Source organism: Mus pahari, chromosome X, assembly GCF_900095145.1.
Source record: "Mus pahari chromosome X, PAHARI_EIJ_v1.1, whole genome shotgun sequence".
Taxonomy (NCBI): Eukaryota; Metazoa; Chordata; class Mammalia; order Rodentia; family Muridae; genus Mus; species Mus pahari.
In genome coordinates this window covers 15,609,333-15,631,937 of record NC_034613.1, presented here as the reverse complement: position 1 = coordinate 15,631,937, position 22,605 = coordinate 15,609,333, and the positions used below count along the sequence as shown (strand labels likewise).

At 36.7% G+C, this 22,605-nt stretch overlaps 1 protein-coding gene across 3 annotated transcripts in view; it reads right to left on the bottom strand.

Moving 5' to 3' along the window:
• The window catches only part of Wdr44 (WD repeat domain 44), a 97,177-nt gene extending 82,991 nt beyond the window's left edge, over positions 1 to 14,186 (bottom strand). For 2 of the 3 annotated variants that reach the window (XM_029534377.1, XM_029534376.1), the window contains exon 1: positions 13,698 to 14,175. In XM_029534377.1, the coding sequence (XP_029390237.1) occupies positions 13,698 to 13,774 (77 nt within the window). In that variant the 5' untranslated portion in view covers positions 13,775 to 14,175. Of the gene's footprint in view, positions 1 to 13,697 lie in introns of all 3 variants that reach the window. The other variant, XM_021187401.1, reaches the window with a different exon arrangement.
• Between the last annotated feature and the right edge of the window lie 8,419 nt (positions 14,187 to 22,605).

Genomic DNA, 22,605 nt, shown 5'->3' with positions numbered 1-22,605 from the left:
AAAACAAAACCAAAAACAAACCAAAACCAAACAAAAAAAACCAAAACCAAACAAAACAAAAAAAAAAAAAAAAAAAACGAATTAGAGTTACAAAGTCACAACATAGTACTATACCTGACTAAACAACTGACAGCAATCTATAAAACAATTACAGAGAAAAGTATGCACAGATAAGACTTTGATGAGGCTCTGGCAATTCAAGTGGGTGGCTCATACTCTGAGTAAGATCTCCCCTGGAAACAAAGATTATCTTCTTTAAAAGGTAGTGAGCTGGGTCTGGAATTCCAGATTTTCAGTAGCAAAGTCACTTTGGACTTGGCTCCTGGACAATAATTAATTAATGCATAAGAAGAAAATTAAAATGCTATCTTGTATTTTTTAACAGTATACATATGCAAATGGTAGGATTACCTTTGTCATTCTAACTAATCACATGTAAAACACAGAAAATGCTCTTTCTTTCAAAAAGTAGAGAGGAACCTATACTTTTCACCTTTTACATGTATTTTGTATGCGTGTGTTTGTATGTGTGTATGTGTGTGTCTGTCTGTCACATGTATGAAGGTCTGAAAACAACTTGCAGGAGCGGGTTTTCCCCTTTTACTATGTGGACCTAGGGATCAAACTCAGGTCTTCAACCTTGGCAGTAAGCATCTTGCTGGTCTCAACGTAGACTTTTACATTCTCCATTACACACTTTTCATCTAATGACACAAGTTAGTGAAGTTCCACCTCACTTAATCATACTGATCTCTCAATAATCAACCTACTCGCCTCACATAAACCTCCCTTCCCGCAGAATTACAAGATGTTAAGAAATGAATATGTAAATAAAAGGCCTCTGAAAGTAGTCAACATCAGTTGATACTATGCCACTTATTATTCTTTGTAAATGTATACCATTTGCATATCATTTCTTTCTTATTTTGAACACATTCACAATAAAAAATAAAGTTGATAATAAGGAATTAATGTGTACAGGATAGCTGACAACATCTTCAAGATTCCACTGTTAACATTTATTAGGATATTATCAGGTTCCATAAATGCAAAACACGGTCCTCATCTTAGCTCCTGGTTCCTCTTATGAAAACTAGTGTGGTGTGTGGTGTGGTGTGGTGTGGTGTGGTGTGGTGTGGTGTGTGTGTGTGTGTGTGTGTGTGTGTGTGTGTGAGAGAGAGAGAGAGAGAGAGAGAGAGAGAGAGAGAGAGAGAGAGAGAGGTGTGAGAGACAGAGATAGAGAGACAGAGAGACAAAGGCAGAGAAATAAAGACTGAAGGAGAGAGTGCGGTGTGGTGTGTGAGAAAGTGTGTGTGTGTGTGTGTGTGTGTGTGTGTGTGTATAAGAGGGAAGACAAGGGGGTTGAATGAGTGGAGATTTCACAGAGCTACATAGTTAGTTCAAGGCTAGTCTGAGTGATACGAGAAAAGAAAAAGAATAGTTCACTAATATGAAATTTTACTCTACACTTTTAAAGGTTAAGTGCCCTTTCTTTTAAAAATAAAAGGTCGAGGGCTCTTTGGCAAAAGTGAAATTTTCTGTGCCTAAGCACATTTGTGAAATTAAAGGTTTTCAGAGAACAATTTTATCAAAATTCAAAATGGTTTGGATAGGATATACTAGTATTTAAATGAAACCTCGCAGAACATGATTTAAATTAAAAACTGAAATCAGGACGAACTAGTAACTTCACAACTAAAAGAATAAACTGACAAGTTGTACTATAATAACCTTCTAACTTGGAAAGATAAATATTTTTTGAAAAGTGCATTCAATATATTAAAGTTTAATTTATTACTTCTACTACTGATGCTACTACTATTATTATTGTTATTATTATTATTTAATTATTATTAGGGTTTTTGGGGCAGGGTTCTCTGTGTAGACCTGGCTATTTTACAACTCACTCTGTAGGCGAGACTGGCCTTCCACTCACAGAGAACAGACTACCTCTACCTCCTAAGTGCTGGGATTAAAGGCATGTGCTACCACCATCTAGCTAAAGGCTAAACTCCATTGAACTGTCTGGACATCGTGCCATATACCCATAATCTTAGTAGGACCAAAGATTTGACATCATCCTCAGCTACATTCAAAGCCAGCCTGGCTTATGTGAGACCTAGTCTCAAAAAGAACAAATATACAATAAACAGTTGTGTTGCTAGATATTAGGAGTGAACTATCTGAAAAAGAAATAAAGCAATTTCACTTGCAATAGTTACAAAAAATACCTAGGAACAAATTTAAGTACAGAGTTGAAAGAGTTCTTTAAGTGGGGCATGTGGTTTTGTCTGTAACCCAAAACTTGGAAAGTGTCAGAAAGCTAGAAGTTCAAGGCCATCTTCAGCTATACACTATGACCAAACTACCTCAACAGAGACACACAAACAAACACCAACACACTTCAAACTAACTCTACAATAAAAGTTATAATATGCCGGGCAGTGGTGGCGCACACCTTTAATCCCAGCACTTGGGAGGCAGAGGTAGGTGGATTTCTGAGTTAAAAAAAAATTATAATACATTGTCTCAAAAAAAATTATAATACATTGCTGTTTAAGAAACAAAATTTCTGATGTTCATGGCTTTAAGAATTGATGGTGCTAAATTGTCCATACTAAAATGGTCTGCATAATCAGTGTAATCCTTACTAATATATCAGTGGCATTCTTTATAAAACAAGGAAAAAAAAACAATCATTATAAAGTTCCCATGGAGCCAAGTATGATGGTCTGCTTCTATGATCCCAACACTTGGGAGCCTGAGGCAAGATGATTGCATTAACAACAAATAAGTACAAAATAAGTTCATATATAACTGTGCATGCACAACTACACAAACATTCAAAGAGTCCTGAGCATAAGCAACAAATTAGGAAGCATCACACTGTCTGACTTCAAAACAAACTACAGAGCTATTATAAGTAAAACAGCATACAATGGTATAAAGAGACTATGGAATGGAACAGAACAGGACCCTAGAAGAAAACTCACATATTTACTCCCAACTATCATTGACAAAAAAAGTGCTAAAAACACGAATTGGAGAAAGGACAATAAATAGATTTGGAGAAATCACATATTCAAATGTAGAAGAATGAAATTAGACTCATATCTCTTACCAATTACAAAAAACAACTAAAAATAGATTAAAGACCTAAATATAAAACTGAAAACTGACACTACTAGAACACAGAATAGAGAAAACACTTTAAGGTACAGAGGCACAAGCAATGATTTTTATAGGTATGAAGACTATAAAAGAACAGTAGATGAATGTATTTTTTAGATAGGATTTTATTAACTTAAAGATTCTGTACAGCAAATGAAACAATAAAGATAATTTATAAAATAGGAAAAATAAAAAGTATACACATGACAAAAGGTTAATGATCAGAATGTATAAATAACTTGAATTAACAACAAAATAAAATTCTTAATGATCTAATAAAAAATGACCATGAGACCTAAATGAAATTTCTTAAAAGAATATAAACAAATGACCAACAGGAAGAAGAAATAGTATACTGTAAAGCACTAATCATTGGGGAAATGCAAATCAGAATGACAATGAGGTATCTCCTCTCTCTAATAAGAACGGTTAATTACAAAAAAAGACAAATGATAACAAATGCTAGTTCAGTTGTGGAGAAAAGAGAATCCAGGATGGGAATGTAAATTAGTATAGCTATCACTGAAAATGGCATGCAATTTCCTCAAAAGCTAAAAACAAAACTATAATACAATCCAGCAAGCATATTATTGATTATATATCCAAAGAAAATAAAATCAATCACCCAAAAAGATACGCCTGTACCTGTCCACTTACTGTAGCACTAATCACATAGCCAAGAAATGGAAAGATAAGTGTCTATTAGCTGATGAACGGATAAAGAAACATGGTATATATACACAAAAGAATACTCTTCAGTTATATCAAAGGATTAAAGTGTGTCATGTATGATCACTTTTGGGGGAATGGATATCATTTTGTTAGTGAAATAAGCCAGACACAAAAGATAAGTATTTCATTAGCCCATTTATATAGAATCCAAGTAAGAAAATCTTATAGATGGAATAGAAATCTTACAGATGGAGTAGAGTCATGGTTACCAGAAGTCTTAGAAGAAGGAAGGGAAGAATATGACAAGCCTGATAGATGGGTTTTACGTTAGTTAGAAGAAAAAAAATTTGGGTATACTACTGCATAGATTGTTTGCTACCATGGTAAGCTATTGTATGTTTTTAAACTCTTAAGGATTTTTAAAATTTTCATCATAATGAAATAATATATGGAGATAAATACCACATAATATATGCATTATCAAAACATATTATACCACAGACATATGTATATTCTTCTATATCCACTGTTTAAAACAAAATTTTCCTTTTATTTTTAAAACAAAATGGAACATGTCATTATATATATATAAATAATATCCATACTGCTACTATCATTGATAAGAGTAACCACCTAAAATCCATTCAGTTCTAAAGAACAGCCGTAAGACAATCAGAAATTACTACTATACTTTGCAGCATTAACAATCAGTACCAGAACCATGTATTAACAGAAACAACTTGAATATTCTAAACATTTCTCATATTTTAGCAGGATAAGTATGTATTTTGAACCTATTTTAGTTACAAAACTGTGACATTTATAGAAGACAAAAATTTATTAAGTGAATAGGAAAAATTTAAAAACCCATATGATTATTCAGTTGTTTCCTTTCTTGCTTATTCATAGGCAGCAAAAGAAAGATAACATTTTCTCAAATTAAAATAAATTAATTTACAGACTACACATTCTTTCAAAAGCCTATAAAAATAATTGTTTTAAAGGCCAGATTATTTATTTGGTAGCAGTTGGTGAATCAAGGTGCTTTCTTTCATTCAAGATATTTCAGCTATTTAGTGATGATGCTGTATTCGGAATCCTATTTGTAAATGTCCTTTCTAAATGGTTACTTTTGGGTTAGAGTTCATTCTCATTGACATTACAAAGGTATAAGCATGGGTGGTAGTGATGCAATGCACTCAGCCTTCAAGACAATGGCTAACTCTGAAACAGAAAACCAGTTTAAGGAACATGGGGCATTTTGATGTTAATTCTGTATGCTTAAAATGTTCACATGTTTGGACACAAAAAGGCTTAGTGAACCTGAGAGCAATGATGGAATGCCAAATTGTAAACTGGTAGACACATTTGCAGCTAGTAATAAAATGCTGAGAGCTGAAGCACATTCCCAGAGCCTAATTATATGACAAATCCCAGTATCTGAGAGAAGGGAAAACAGCTAGAAGAATAACTGATAGACTGGTTGCTATAGTAACTGAGATAAATTTCTATACTGACTATGATGAAAAAACACTAAGGTTGCTATAAGATATGAAGTCTATAATATGTGTCTTGGTTGCTTTTCCTTCCATTTTATATCATGAGAGCAAACTAATATAAAGATAGTTCAATTTGAATTTCTCTTTGAATATCAAGAAAGCAACCAATTAAGGAACTAGCTGTTTAACTGAAAAATATATCAAAGCCAGAGGGGAACAGAACTTATGAAAGGAAGATCATGGAAAATAACTTAGATGTCTATAAACAGAATAAAGAAACATAGGTTATCAATTTGAATAAAATATCAGTAGGGTATCATAAAGTAGCTACAAATTTTATTACTTTAAGCAAAGCTTAAACTAGGTACTAATCTCTTACATATATGTATATCCCTATATCAAAAATAGCCAAAGGAATTATATATTGTACCTCAGCTACCAGGCCACAGAAGGTAGCTCACAATCTGGTCCCCATATTAAGAGCTTAGGGTAACATTCACCTCTTCCATCTCCAGCACAATTTCCATGATCTCAAACTACTATCTCTTCTAATATTATTTCCACTATACTCCTAGGAAGTAGTTACCAAATTTGCAGCAGGAGTATAAGGAAGAAAAAAATCCTCTCATTTGCCAATTTTTCAGACTTTATCCAAGTTATAACAATGAATAGAAGAGAATAGAACTGAATAGAATATATTGGTTGTTGCACCACGAGTTACATGCCCCAAATCAGAAACTATTTTCTATTCTATAAAACTACCAATGAGGGGCTGGAGAAAGGACTCAGTTCTAAAGTGCCTGCCATGCAAGCATTAAGATGATCCCCAAAACCCTTGTAAGATAGGCATGGGGGGCTGGAAAGGTGGCTCAGTGGTTAGGAGCACTTGCAGAGGACCCATGTTCAGTTCCAGCTCCCACAAAGCCGCTTACAACTACTGGAAACCCCAGTTCTAAGGCTTCTGTTGATTTTTTCTGAGCCCCACAAGTACCAGACACAGATGCATTGCATATTCATATATGCAGGAAAAACATCTATACACATAAAATAAATAAATCTCTTTTTAAAAAAAGAACAAGACAGGTATGTTGATATGCACCTATAATCCTATTACAAGATCACTGCCTGGGACTTTGTGAGCAGCTAGACTTGCCCAATAATAGAACTGCAGTGAGGAACCCTGTCTCAACATATAAGGTAAAGGATGACTGAGGAAGACATCTGATATTAACCACTAGCCTCCATAAGCACATGAATCCACAGGAACACTCTCATTTTCAAACACGTGCACACAATTTTAAAGACTATCTTTGGGGCTGAGTACTAGTCTCAGTACTCAGGAGACAGAGGCAAGAGGATTTCTGTGAGTTCAAGTTAGCCTGTTCTGCATGGTGAGTGCCAGGCCAGTTATACCTATTAAGATCTTGTCTCAGCACTTGCTCAATTATGTTCATAACACCTTTATTCTTAATGTCAGAAACTGGTAAGAACCTAGATGTCCTTTAACTGAAGAATAGATAAAGAAAATGTGGTATATCTACACAATGTAATAAATACTATTCAGCTATTTAAAAAAAAAAAAGACATGAAATTTGCAGGCAAATGGATGAAACTTGAGAATATTATCCTGAGTGAGGTATCCCAGTCCCAAAAGGACATGCATGCTATATATTCACTGATAAGTGAATATTATCCATAAAATACAGGATACCCACACTAGACTGCACATACTTAAAGAAGCTAAACACGAAGGAAGACACAAGTGAGAATGCTTAAATCTCACTTAGAAAACAGAATAAAATAGTCATAAAAAGGCAGATGGAGTAAGGGAACTGGGTGGGAGAGAGGATGTGGAGGTGAAAAGGGGGTTCAGGATCAGGTGTGGGGAGGGACAGAAGAGATGGCCAAATGGCCATCAGAATGAATAGAAATGTCTAACTGACCAAGGTGGGGAGGTGCGGGGCATCTCCAGGACTTGGCAGAGACCTGGAATAATGGAGGCACCCAAGAACCAATGGAGGAGACCTTAGCTGTGACACATAACATTAGGGATACAGAACTTGAATGGGCCAACTCCTGTAACCACGCAGAAACCCCAGTGGAGCAATAAAGACACCAACCTACCCACAAACCTCTGACCCAAAATTTATCCTGTCTACAAGAAATACAGGGACAGGGGATAGATAAGAGACTGAGGGAATGGCCAACCAATAACAGGCCCAACATGAGAGCCATCCCATGGGTAAGCACAAATCCTTGACACTACTAATGACACTGCTATGCTTGCAGACAGGAGTCTAGCATGGTTGTCCTCTGAGAGGTGCCACCCAGCAGCTGACTAAGACAGATACAGACATCCACAGCCAAACACTGGATGGACTTGGAGACTCTTATGGAAGAATAGGAGGAAGGATTGCAGGCCCCAGAAGAGGATAGGAGCTCCTCAGAAAGACCAACAGAGTCAACTAACCTGGTCGCTTGGGGCTCTGAACCACCAATCAAAGAATATACCTGGGCTAGACCTAGGCCTCTCTGTACATATGCAGCAGATGTGCAGCTTCATGTGGCTCCCAAACAACTGGAGCAGGGGCTGTCCCAAAAGCTGTTGCCTTCTAGCTGGGCTGCCTTGTCTGGCCTCAGTGGGAGGGGATGCACCTAGGCCTCACAGACTTAATGTGTGGGGGTGAGGGGATAACCAGAGGAGGCCCCATCCTCTCATAGGAGAATAGGGTGACCACTGGGAGGGGGGATATTGAGCAGGATGTTAAGTAAATAAATAAAAATTAAATAAATAAAATAAAAATAAAGTGTCACTTTTTTACCTTCATAGAATTAAAAAAAAGACCTTGTCTGAGAAACAACCAACCAAAAAACAACAAAAGTAGAAAAATAAAGAATTGGAAATTAGAGAAAAAGACTACCCCTGAGCTTAACCAATAACTACTTGTTTGTAATATTTTACTTTGTTTTAGCTTTGTCTTTTTGAAACTGGAACATGGTATACAGCCTAAATTAGTCCTGAACTCATGATTCTCCTGTCTCCATTTCCTCAAGTACTAATATTACAGGCATACACCATGTCTGTTTTTAACATTTTTAGAAAATCATGTTTTATGTCTTATTTTATGAAATAAGTTATCATAAGATAAAGTTTTCAACTTACATTATTTTTTAAGGATTCAAATTAAGTCTCCCAATTGCCATATTGCTACCAACTGTCCTATCTCCATGAGTCACCAACTGACAGTTGGAGGTCACTAAATTTAGAAGCTAAATTTACTAATTAATATGTAGAAGGTTTTTCCCTACGTCAGTATGTTACATGAGTATGTTAAAACTGCACTGGTGAATATATTTCTATCAATCTACAGAGCCAAGAGAAATCAATATCATCTATGATTGAATACCAACTGAGGAACAACCAACCATTTTTTAAAGTGGTTTGACAGATTCTCATGTAGCCAAGGCTGGCCTGAAACTCACCATACAACTGAAGATGAGCTTTAACTCCTGATCCTCAATGCCTCCATCTCAAGTACTGAATTAGAAGCATGCTACTATACCAAGCTAAAACAGCCATTTACAAGTATTTTTTTTTCCTAAATTTATAACACACTAATATTTTGAAAATAAAAATGTGTGCTGAGGTGGGTGTAGTGGAACAGGCCTACAATCCCAGCACTGGTGATGCTGACACAGGAGGATTTGAGGCTATATACTAAGACAATGTCAACACACATACACCACCACCACCACCACCACCACCACCACCACCACCACCACCACCACCACCAAGCAAAAACAAATATAAATTTTTATTTTGGGGTGATATGCTTCTGATGTCTAAGTAAAGTGAGAAAACGGAGTTTTCAATAAAGGGATGTTTTCAGACTTAACAATTTTGGTTTTGGGGGGGTTGCCTTTTAAAATTTCTCTATGTGGATATCAGGTGTAACCGGGCCACTATGCTCCGCTAGACCTAACAACTCTTCTAGATGCTTTGTCTCTGTTTCATTATTTAGTCCATATGTTACCATTACTCTAACCTACACGTGGTGGTTTGTTGTTAACACTAATGAGACCCCTAGAAACGAAACGAAACTACATGTTCCCTGTCATAGATAAGCTATTCAATCATTGGTTTTCATTCTGACTTAAAGGAAATGAATGAGCCATAGTTAGAATGCTGCAACAGTCAATGTCTTTTGAGAGCTAAAGCATGAAAACTGTGTGAAACAGAAACAGACCACCTTCGTGGTATGACTTAAGTTATGTGCCAAAAATCTGTAGCATAGCTACTTGCTATAATTCTCTGTCCATTCAAATGTGGCAACATCACATAGATAAGGGATCAAAAGACCTAAATTTTAGCTTCAACTACAAAGTAATGTGTCACTTCCTTCTCTAAGTCTAGGTTTCACTTTCAACTAAATGGGCAGGCTGAGCCAAATTATGTCTAGTTAACTCCTATTCTAAGCATGCATTATTTTATCCTAAGACCCAAGACCTAGGAAGTCTAGGATTTTGGCTGTCACTAAAAAAACAATGTAGTAAATATTACATTCATTTTTATAAAAAAAAAATCTTCTCAGTTGCAGCCCTTTAGAATATATAGGTATAATTCACAGTTGGGAGAGGCATTCAACTCATACATAATTTAAGCAGTAAGTAATTTCAAATCTGTGGATTCTGAACCATGCATGTATTGAAGCCATCAATGTTTGTTAAAAGAAAAGGTTATAAAAACATGTAAGGCAGGTCTGGTGGAGCAGGCTAGTAAGTCCAGCTATTCAGGAAGCTGAGGCAGGCCACAATGTTCAAGGCCAGCCTGGGCAGCTTAGCAGATACACATTAAAATAAAAACAAAACAAAACATAGGCTGGGAACGCTGTTCAGTGTTACAGTGGATCTAGTTTGCATCAGATCCTAGATTCATTTGTCAATACAATGAAAACAAAAATAACACAACACACACACACACACACACACACACACACACACACACACACAAGAATACCTATAGATGTCTCAAAGAACAAAAGTTTATCAATAAAAGCATATACTACTAAATCTCAATACAATGACAACATTTAAATTTCAAAGGGTTCTCAAAATGTAATTTAAAGTTGAGGAAATGAGATGACTCACAGTGTTGGACTCTTTTCTACTACACCTCGGTCTCTCCTCTCTCTCCAGCTGTATTAAGCAGCAGAGCAGAAAAATGCCACATTATGAAACTGAGCTAATAGAGTTTTGTAATTAATTCACTATGGTATCATGGATAAGCCACTTTCTCACTATGTGCTTTAGTTTTCATAACATTTTGGGAAATGTTCAACTAAGTGCCGTTTCTAGATGTAAAAATGGCATTATAAAAGTCCTACATAATAAAACAAAAAATATAGGTTCTTGAAAGAGAAACTTGGAATTCATAGCCAAGAGAACTAAAGGTTTGGTCTGCTGTTTGGAAATAGACATATCAATTCAATTTAGAAGGTTGCTACGAAAGCATTTTACTCTGGGATCTACTCGGGGAAGATCCCTTTACACAGCTATGGTGTATTAGAATAAACACTGCACTAGTGTTTGGTGAGCTGGTTTCAAATGCTAGCTCTGTTGCTTGCAAGTTGTTTCTCCTAGAACAATATATTTAACTTCTCTAAGATCATATATGTAAAAATGCAGGAAGTACCAATCAAAAGAAATCATCACAAATGTACACATTACAAACTGGGTAAGACATGCTCTGTGATAGTGGAAACAGAACTGCACTGGACTCAAACTCTAATAACTGGACTGCTTATTAAATTAGCTCTGAAAATATAGATTAATAAATAAATAAGAAATATAAGTAATAAATCAATATTAGGAAACAGACTGTATATTTGGATTCTGCTGATTAACAAAATATGAGGCGTCTCTCAAGTGTGTGTACTCAATTTAGTACAGTTTGGTAAAATGCTCTATATATTCCCAAACACACAAACATGAAGAAGCATTTCTTCAAGTGGCCCAAATCCCTCAATTAGCCTCTTAGAGCTTATATGAACCACTCTGGTTCATGTCAAGGAACAGAAGCCATTTAGTATGATCAACCAGCTAGTGGTGATGCCACCTGTTTTCCGAAATCACAATTTGTCACTGGGTTTTTTTAAGCTGTTAGCTGCCAAGCTAAGTCTGCTCACAGTACCTTAAAATATGCCACAGAGGATGGAGGAAAATATAAACAAATTCTCCCCCTTTCTGCTTTCTCAATATTACTAACTGTTCTCAGGTCCAACTCTCCAGAGAAGTGTATTTTCTTCCAATTCTCTCACTAATACAGTAGGAAGGAGGACATAGAATCCAAAAAAATAAATCTTGTCATTTTATCCATAGATATATCCAACATGCTCAGTTTGGGGGTAAGCTAGAGTTAAATTTAGGAAGCTGGGACCCATAGGACTTTTAAAAGAAACAAACTTTTCACCTACTATAAAGTTGAGAGCTCTATCATCCCAGGGGGAAACGAGTGCCTATCAATTCTCTCACAATGACTCACTGGGTTCAAATAAGTAAAACAGTTCTAAGTTCTGTATACTTCCTCCTGCAGTAAGCACTCTATAAAATGAACAGATACAATGCCAAGAAATAAAAGAGAAGAATTCATATTGGAATACATTCTCTGTGTCAGGTACTGAACTAACAATTTACAGAGGTCCTGAAATAACTGTTCTTTCTAGAGTAAACTTACTTTATTCAATGAGGAAAAAAAAAAACAATAGCCCCATGACACTGAATCGCTAACAATAGTGAAAATGATAATTTCTCCTTCCCAACTTAAAACAAGAAAAGAAAGAAAAAATAAAACCAAGCAAGCCATAAGTGCTTACTGAGTGTTTTATTCCCTCACTTATCCAGAACTGACAGTTTATTACTTTGAAGAAAACGCCACACAGAGACTTTATTTCCGGAGAATCCATTGTATTTGAAAATCCAAATGCGTTTTTCTATCCTGTCCTACTGAGTTCCGAATCTGGATCAGATACTGAATGTTAGGGCGATTCAGGGCTATCTCAAGGCAGATCACTACCATCCCCAAATGTCACAACAGTGACAGACAGCTTCCTGGAAACACACACATTAGTAATCTACCAACATACATTTCTTTCTGATCTTGTTGCTAAAACTTTGGGGAATATAGTGTATACAATACATAGCAGATTTTTGAAATCCCTTCTAGAATGTACTTGTCACTTTATTTCTATCAGAGTGTTTCTTCCACAGGGTAACTCTAAAAACTAAGAGTCCAACTCTGAGCATCATACACGAACATACACATTTTACCACTCACTTTTCAAATTCTTATAGCTGGAGACTACATTTCAGTGCTTCTAGTTACAGACATGCCAGGAGAAGAGTTTGTGAAATAATTTTAAACTGTATTTTCACTCTGAAACGTGAAGGGGAGTAAAATAAGTTAAGTCCAAATCCTGGTCAGAGAAGCTTTCCTACTAGTGAACTTCCTACTCAGAGCTAGCCATATTAATCACCAGTAAAACATCTTGCAAAATGAGAGAAAAGGCAGCAAGCTGGGCTGGCTCTCCTTGCAAGGACCATATTACTCAGCACTTGTTTGTAGATCTGTACTCGGCTGTGTACATTTCTGTCCAGCTGCCCTTTCAGACCACAGCATTCCCCCTAATGCTAAGGATCTTGTCTACAATTTCCTCTGGCTCACAGTAAAGTGCTATTTCAGTAAAACACAGCTGATGTTGAACACATGCGCAGGCTGGAGGACCTCCTTAACTAAATACCTGCCTTTCCCCCAGTTCCCCGCTTCGTTTTTTTATGCAAAAGAAAAGGTTAATGGCAAATAGGGTCGAGTTACAGTCACTTTGGAAATGAATATAGGTAAGCTAGAGGGAGGGAGGGAGGGAGGGAGGGAGGGAGAGAGAGAGAGAGAGAGAGAGAGAGAGAGAAGCCAGGCAAGTTCAATTTGTCCTGCTACCGCTCCTTTTGGTCCCCGAGGGCCAAAACAGATGCTGGAAAGGTAAGCTTTGAACCCCGCAAATACAAATCGCTGCCTCTGAGGCACAAATGCCATCCACTCAAGGGGCTGGCTAAGCCAAGAAAAGGGTTCTGAAAGAGTCCCCGAGCCACTCACTAGGGAAAAAGGTGAAGGAGGATTCCCTCTCCCTCTTCCAACTCATCCTGCCCTAAGAAGTCCCAGGTCTGGGTTCTGAGGTGTCCAAGTGAGACTAAGAGGAACAGCGGTGGCGGACACAGCCGGACTGGGGAAAGGAGCTTAGGGAGATGAGGGAGAAGCAGGAGACAAGGATGTCCGAGCTCTGGGCCCGGGCTTCTGGTACTTACCCTACAGGATAGCCGCCCCCCAGGTGCACATCTTCAGGGGCATCATAGAATTCCTCGGTGTCGCTTTCCGACGCCATTTATAGGACACACCCGCGGTTGAGGGGGCCGGCTCCGCCTAGAGAAAGGGTGATTCGGAGCGTCTCCTCCTCGTCAGTTAAGAGTGTGGAGAGGTGGGTCCCGGGCAACACTGAGGAGGGCACAGATGACGTGGAGTGAGACGTCGGTTAGGGACCTGGGACCACCTTCGGTTGCTGGGCTAAGAGGATGACCTGCGGAGCGACTGCCTGAGGTGGCTGCAGTGGGTCTGGGACAGTAGCCAGCGACCCGGGGCGTTAGGTGTATGGAGAGCGCTAGAGAAGAGGCTGTGGCGCTTCTCCGTCCCGGAGAGCAGGCAGCGGGCGTGCCAGCGACAGCAGCTCCAATTTCTCCCGCAGCGGCAATTACAGTTGCAGGGAAAGCTACTAGCCCGCAAAATACCGACGCGCACCTAACCTCGCGAGATTTCGCGGCCGGCCGGTTAAAGCGTGGGCGGGGCGGAGAGGTGGCGGGGGGGGCGGTCCCAGAGAGGCAATCTTCTGATTACTAATGCGGGAGCAGCCTGTCAAAATGGCGCAAGCGTGTCGAGGGTGTTTAGTCGAGGCCGGAAGTAGTGGGAATAAGGGCGGTATCTAGCCTGCGGAGGGGAGGAGTCTAGGACGTGCGCAGGAGCAGCTGGGTGCCAAAACTCCGAGGCACGCCCGACTTCGGTGCAGTTTCGCTTAGACATTTATTTACTAATGCTGCTAACGGCAGTTCAAAAGAAGCATTTTGACAGGGATGATTTTGAGGCTCTTCCGTTCATCCTGAGAGAGCTCCCTGGGCATTTGGGATTGGATATTAGTCGTTTCAGCCAAGTCTGAAATCTACCGCCTTAGGGTTTTGGCACTTTTTAGCATCTTTAGTCTGTAGGAATAGACCTATCTTATTCACTTACTATGAGATCCCTAATTGAGATCCCTACATATGATCCAGATGGCCAAGGGGCAAAGTTCATAAAAAAGAGATAGCTGGGGTGTGTCCCATTTCCAAAGAGTAATGGTGGATTTATTGCTGGAGCTGAGCCAGCATAAGAAATTCAACTTTTTCTCAATACTTAACTGTCATCGCTGCCCATGATGTGAGAGAAATTATATACTGCCCAAGATGTATCACATAACAGTGCAGGCAGGGGAGTTATAGATTCTTTTGAAAGTATAACTTTTGTCAAAAATTACTACTAGATTTTATGTGTTTTAAATGTTTTAACATAAAGAATAGATTTATGGTCCTTACTACAAAATAAACTGGTGAGATGATACAGCTCTATTGACGTTTTCTACAGTGTTTACAGTGATTAACACATCACATTGTACTACCCCAAATATAAACAATTATTTGACAATTAAAAATAAATTAATATGCCGGGCATGGTGGCGCACGCCTTTAATCCCAGCACTCAGGAGGCAGAGGCAGGCGGATTTCTGAGTTCGAGGCCAGCCTGGGTCTACAAAGTGAGTTCGAAGACAGCCAGGGCTATACAGAGAAACCCTGTCTCGATAAAAAACAAACAAACAAACAAACAAACAAACAAAAAAGTTAATTAATACTGGGTGCAGTGATGCTTCCAGCCATACAAGCATTTGAGAGGTGGAGGCAGAAAGATCAGTATTCCAAAGTCATCTCAAGCTATGTGAGTTTGAGTTCAGCCTGTGATACCTAAGAAACTGTTCAAAAAAAAATTAAAATTTCTTGTTCACTATACTATGGAAGACAGCCTATTTTGTTTTGATTCATGAAAAATTATCAAAATATATTGTTATATGAAAACATATAGCCATATAAATTTATGAATTTATTTTCTTCCTAATTACCAGTGAACCTATACATTTCTTAAAATATTTTGGTTTATTGTAGAGGTATTACCTGTATGAATATTAAAGAAAAATATTTTGATGTTGTGTTGCTATGTGTGGAATATGTAGAATTCAGTAAACATGTATTATTTGGTGTCATGAAGAATTCCAAAATGCTGAAGACAGTTTGAATATGAAGAAGGCAACTTTGTTACCATCTTACACAAGCTCACAGTCTAGTGATGAAGTTTTATTTGAATTTTTATTTCAATAATCTATGCCAATTCTCTTGGAGTGTCTAAGGTAAGTTAAACATTAATTTCTCAGTTGAGAAAAGGTCAAAATAGGTAGTAGGAATGATAAGCCAATGACATCTTAGAGCTATTATGGCTGTCTATTTAAGTGCTTTTATAACTGCATGGAAGTTAATTGCTGGGAGCAATAAAACATACCCTAACCTTCATCACTTTTGAAAAAGTTAAAGATGTGTTTATTTTACCTGAGTATCTGTTTCTGAGTTTTAAAGCATTAAGCTCAAAGCAATGGTGTTTTAAAGTTTTCATTATAAATGAGCCCAATAATCAAATTTAATTTCACAGGAAAGTCCATATATATATTAAATGTTCTTATTGAAGCAAGGATAGTTGAAGTCCCTGTTTTATTGGCCTTCGCTGACTCTTTCATGAGGCTATGTGAAACAAACATAAGGAAAAGGAAAACTATTTATATGTGTGTGTGTGTGTGTGTGTGTGTGTGTGTGTGTGTGCTCACGGTTTCCATGGAAGTAGCAGTTGGAATGTTGATTGTGTGGTTTGCAAATTTACTATTAGATACATTACAATTATTTTTGTACTCTGGTCTATACAGTAGTATTTTGTGGGCCACCTCATAACTGAAAGTACCCTTAAATTGATTATTTGAATTCATTCCACTAAAATCATAAGACCTCACAAAATTGTATGCATAAATGGAAATTATGAGAAAATATTTTCCCATTTGGCTGATTCCCAATGGCTAGAAGAACTACACAGACCTAAGGCTAAGGTTGGTTTAAGGGAAATCTTTCTGCTTGGCTATCATCCTTCTCTACATAGCAATAATTCTACTCTAAAGGGAAGAAGCCACCATTACTATGGAACAGCTTTGTGTGGGTATTTTCTCTCCTCTTAACAAGAATCATATAAACTGTATCCCTACAGCTAGTATTATGACAACCCTGGCAGTAGTCAGTTAGAACATCAGGAATCCAAGAAACTAATAATCCGTGTAGCCTTTTCTTGTAAGCAAGCAAGACAATGATAACTCAGGGGGAAAAATGCATAGAGGATTAGATTGTTGGAGATACAATGTAGATGTGAAAAGATTTGATATTGCTATTTACGAGATATTTTTATGGGTTTTGAAGTAGCAGAATCCATAAAGTACATGTTCTCAAATTATTGAGAACTTGTCAGGGACAAGATAACATTTGGTAATCATTGGCTCTAAATTATCTGTTGGAAAGGTCAGTTGTGTTTTAACTGTAATACTAGGTATTAAAAAATTGTTCCTATTTGGCCTTGAAATCTTTTTTCAGCCCTTCAGTGTGCCTTTAAAATTATACTTTGTATTAGCATGACAATGAATTTTAAAACTAGTGAGAACTAAAATAAAAAGTCTAGAAATGTATTGACATAGGAGAAATAACCTGCAATTCAAATGTGTTATTTTATAACAGAATATTATGTAGCCATGAATTTTATTCAGAACTCTGAAAGAAAGCAAATTAGAATTATCTTTCAAAGGGGAAATCTGTTAGATGATATTTGTTCTTTCATAATAAATACATTACAAATAGAGCATGAGGAAAATTTCACATTTACACATATGTATTAATTTCATTGCTCCAAAATTAGGTAAAATCAAAAGTTCACAATTAAACTGAATCAAATTGCACAGGAATACACAAAATGTATACACCCATACCTCAGAAATCTACCACCTAACAAAATTCATTGTGTTTAAAATCCCATGTGTTCACATCTTCTGGTTTGTGGTCAGGTAAGGCTCTTAACACTATTTCAAAATAATTCAAACTGTAACCTTTTTGATACCTACTTCATTTCTTAAAATGGTATTTACTTAAAAATTTTTCAAATGAATATATATATATATATATATATATATATATATATATATAATGTTGAATATACCTTCCTCCTCATATTATCCTGCCCATGTTTTCTGTAAATAAACATTAAGATTTCAAAATAAGGTGCTATGTATATTGTATTTTCTTACTATGGGTAAAATTGTGCTTCCATTTTTATGAACTTCATATCTTTTTGTATATAGTCCATACAAATGATGACATTTGATGCATTCAAGGCTCAATATATAAAAGTGTTCTCTCCATGTGTCCATCTTTTGTTACCTATGCTTTTTTTAAAATATACTTTGGCCTTGGGTTTTATTGCTAATGGTTTCCTTCTTATAGATAATGTAAATGGCTGCAAGAAAATTCAGTTCATAATATCTTAACCATAAATATTTTTCCCTTTTTGGTATTGGGGATGGAACATAGTGCCTTGTGCCTATACTTAGGAAGCATGTAAGGTCATAGGAGAACTGTTATTTTTCAGGCCTGGGTCAACCAATTGGTTCTCTGCCACATGCCCAGTAGAGAAAAACTTGCATGTTTATCTCAGTCACTTAGATTATGTAAACTATATAATATGATTTTGTTAAGCAAAGGATATGAACAGACAGGAAGAATTGTTTGCTATAAGTTCATAAGGGATAAATCCCTATATTTATTTGCATGAAAAGAGCTTAAAATATGTTAAATGAAAACATGATATAGAATAATACATGTAATAATCTCATTTGTGTGAAATCATTTATTTGTATATCTATATGTTTAGCCACATAGAGAGATTTATGGTAGCATATTCAGAAAGAAGCCATGGTGATATTTTTAGATTGCTGATTAAAATAATAACAGTAGGGAACTGGAGAGATGGCTCAGCGGGCAAGAACACTGGGTCCTCTTCCAGAGGAGGCAGGTTCAATTTCCAGCACCCACTTAGCATCTTAACTCTCTGCTACTCCATTTCCAGGAATCTGACACCCTCACACAGACATACATGCAAGCAAATACTAATGTACAATAAGTAAATAAATTGTTTAAAATGTACAAGAAGAGTAGATTATGTGTGTGTGTGTGTGTGTGTGTGTGTGTGCGCCTTATTTTTTTCTTTATGGAATTATTAAATATCCTACAATAACTATTATTTTGTAAATAAAAGGACTATATTAAAACAAACCATGTAAGTTATCATATATTAGATAGACTTACATTTTCAGTGTTTTGCATAACTATGAGTCCTGGGCTTATTGATAATTCCATAATTTAGGTCTTGGGTTTATTTAATAAATTTCACTGAGAAACTAAACTTGGAAATAATACTCACAAAACAAAAGAAAAATATATTTGGGATGTAAATATTGTACTGTTGAAAATGCCATACTATTTACACTTTGATAGACATATAAGAGAATAAGCAATGGTAATTTTAAAGCAACTACTAAATGGCAAACTAATGTGAAATGTCTAGGAATAAGACATGTTAGAGCACCGGGCATGGTGGCGCACACCTTTAATCCCAGCACTTGGGAAGCAGAGGCAGGTGGATTTCTGAGTTCAAGGCCAGCCTGGTCTACAGAGTGAGTTCCTGAACAGCCAGGGCTACACAGATAAACCCTGTCTTGAAAAAAACAAGTAAACAAACAAACAAACAAAAGACATGTTAGAGATACGTTTCTAATAATATTCTCTGGACATAATGGTGTTTTTCAAAGCAATAAGGTATATATATAGCCTTATATAAAAAAGATGTAAACAAAGACACATGAAATTTATGCTTTAAAAAAATCACTCAAATCAAAATATGGGACTGTATGCCTATAATCCAAACATTTAGAAGCTAAAGCAGAGAGATTGCTACAAGGTTGAGACCACCTTGGGCTACCTAATGAGTTTGAGCAACACCAACTCTGGATCAATAGAGAAACCTTGTCTCAAGTTAGAAGAGTTTGGATGAGGGGGTGTGGAGAGACAGAAAAACAGACTGGACAAATGGTTTAGTTGTTAAAACACATACTGCTCTTTCAGAGTATCTGAGTTTAGTTTTCATGTCAGACAGCTTCTGAGGTCTTACTATGTAGCTCTGGCTGCCTTGGTGCTCACTATGTAGACCAGGCTGGCCTTGAACTCATGAAGATTTGCCTGTATCTGCCCCTCTAGTACTGGGATCAAAGGTGTGCACCACCACACCCAGCCTTTAGTCACAAATTGAATAATTCCTTTGTAATTTTCACCAGTGTGTATGTTTATGTATGTGTGCAGGGAGGGGGATATCTATCCATCTATTTATTGTTGAACTTAAACTATTGTCAAACATTTATGAAGAAATGTCAATCAGGCGTCCTGAACATATGTATCCAGTCAACAGGAGTCAATACAATTTTTTGATTCTATAAACTATTTCATCTCAGAATTTGGATGTTGAAATCTAATTTCCAATGTGATTGTATTTAGAAATGAGAAGAAATTTTTTTTTTAAAAAAAAAGTGTCCATGCGGCTTTTCTTTTTCTTTCTTTCTTTTTTTTTATAATACCTTTTATTTATTTATTTATTTATTTATTTATTTATTTATTATACGTAAGTACATTGTAGCTGTCTTCAGACACTCCAGAAGAGGGCGTCAGATCTTGTTACGGATGGTTATGAGCCACCATGTGGTTTCTGGGATTTGAACTCCAGACCTTTGGAAGAGCGGTCGGGTGCTCTTACCCACTGAGCCATCTCACCAGCCCGAGAAGAAATTTTAAACATCACTACCCAAATCTCATATCTAATGAATACATTTCTTCTATAAAGTCCTCTGATACATAATCTTTCAGGGCCATAGAGCTTATTTTTCCAATCAGGTTGTTTTTGGTTGGGTTTTTTTTTTTTTGGTTTTATTTTGTTTTATACTTGTATTGTAATAATTTCAAATATTAACAAATTTCTTCATATTATTTAAATTGAAACTATATTTCTCTAACTTCAGTCCTTTTATAATTATAGTTACTGTCTTAGGGTTTTACTGCTGTGAACAGACACCATGACCAAGGCAACTTTTATAAGGATAATAATTAATTGGGGCTGACTTATAGGTTCAGAGGTTCAGTCCTTTATCATCAAGGCAAGAACATAGCAGCATCCAGGCAAGCATGGCACAAGAAGAACTGAGAGTTCTACATCTTCATCTGAAGATCACTAAAAGACTGGCTGTCAAGCAGCTAGAAAGAAGGTCTTAAAGCCCACACCCACAGTGACGCACCTACTCCAACAAGGCCACACCTCCTAATAGTGCCACTCCTTGGATCAAACATATACAAACCATCACAGTCACTAAATCTTTGCAATACTTTTCATCTGTCTAAAGATGGTTGTTTTAGTTTCCATGTACTGCCATGATGGGATACTTGAGACTGGGTAATTTCTAGAATTGTATTTTATCTCATACCATTCTAGAGGCTGCAATGTCAACATTGGGGTTCATATTAGTACTTCAAGTACTTCAATATCCTATAACCAAAATGAGGGAAAGAGGAAAGACAAGGCTCATTTCGTTTTTATAACAAATTTAGTCTTTCAGCAACAGACCTACTGAACAGTAATAATAATCCATTCATGAACCACATAATCTATTCACCTCTTATAAGACCCTAGCTCTCAAAAGAGTTGTATCAGATATCATAGCATATGAACTTTAGGGGAACAATTTTCAAACATAACAACACTCATAAATTCTCTTTATGTTTTATCTTAGAAATACAACTTGCATGTTTACAGTGTTCAAAGACAGAGTTAAGTGAAAATTTCATTTGCAAAATGAAGTCACAGGGAAACATATAGATGCTAATACATCAGTGTTCAACATATGGAGATTTCTTGTTTAGTGGTTTCTGTGTTCCTAGTGATAATGTTATATTGAAGTAGCTCTTTATACTTTTTCAGACAGTTTTTTTTTACTTACCAGTAAAGTAATTATTATCATTAGTGTTTACTAGATTCCAGATACCATACTTTGTGTATATTACTTTGCTTAATTTATGCACTACATGAGGAAGATGCTAATATTGTCCTCATTTTTCTTGTAGATACACTAGGGTTTAGAAGAATTTTATAACTCAGTTAAAGTTTCACAGATAGCATTTATTTAGTGTCAGGATTTGATGCCAGATCAATCTGAATTGAGAGCTTAAATTCTTAATTTTGGGTTAGCAATGATCACACTTTCACCTTCACTTTGTCAGTGTGAAAACTGAGCTGTTCTGAGCTGTCCTATATCTACTGTGAGTATTTGAAGTTCATTGTAGCCTAACTAGCTTGTAGCAAATGAACATGTTGATGAAGCAACTGTCTGATATAATATAACAAAAATTAAAGCAGGTAGTTGATGTAAGATAGGGGTGGCCCCATTGGAGTTGGTACAGACACCAAGTTCTCAGCACAAAGGAGGTTTATAGCCCAGGAGGAACAACCAGGGGTAGGTGGGGTAGGTGGCAGTGAGTATGAATTGGGCAAACGCAGGCAGCAGCATGTGTTTTTTTTTTCCGGAGTGGGTTTTATGAAGAAAGGGGAGTGTCTATGGCATGTTTCATATAAATAAATATATATTTCAGTTGAAGGTAAATTAAGTTGGATTCTAAGATGGGCTCAACATTCCCAGACCCTGGTATATGCACCTTCTCTGGATTATTCTGTCTGACAATCAATATTAATGTCTCGAGGGGACTATATAAGTTGTAATTAAAGTCCCAAATCAGTTGACTTTACAATTATGGAGATTCTATAGATGGATCTGACCCAACTATAGGAATTCTCTGAACGTAGTTTTCCCTGGCAAATCAGGGAAAGGAACTCTGGCTTTCCTGGAAGGAAGCAAACATCTCTGTTGTGAACTGCCTGTGAGGACCACAGAATGTGGATTGTGAGCATTCT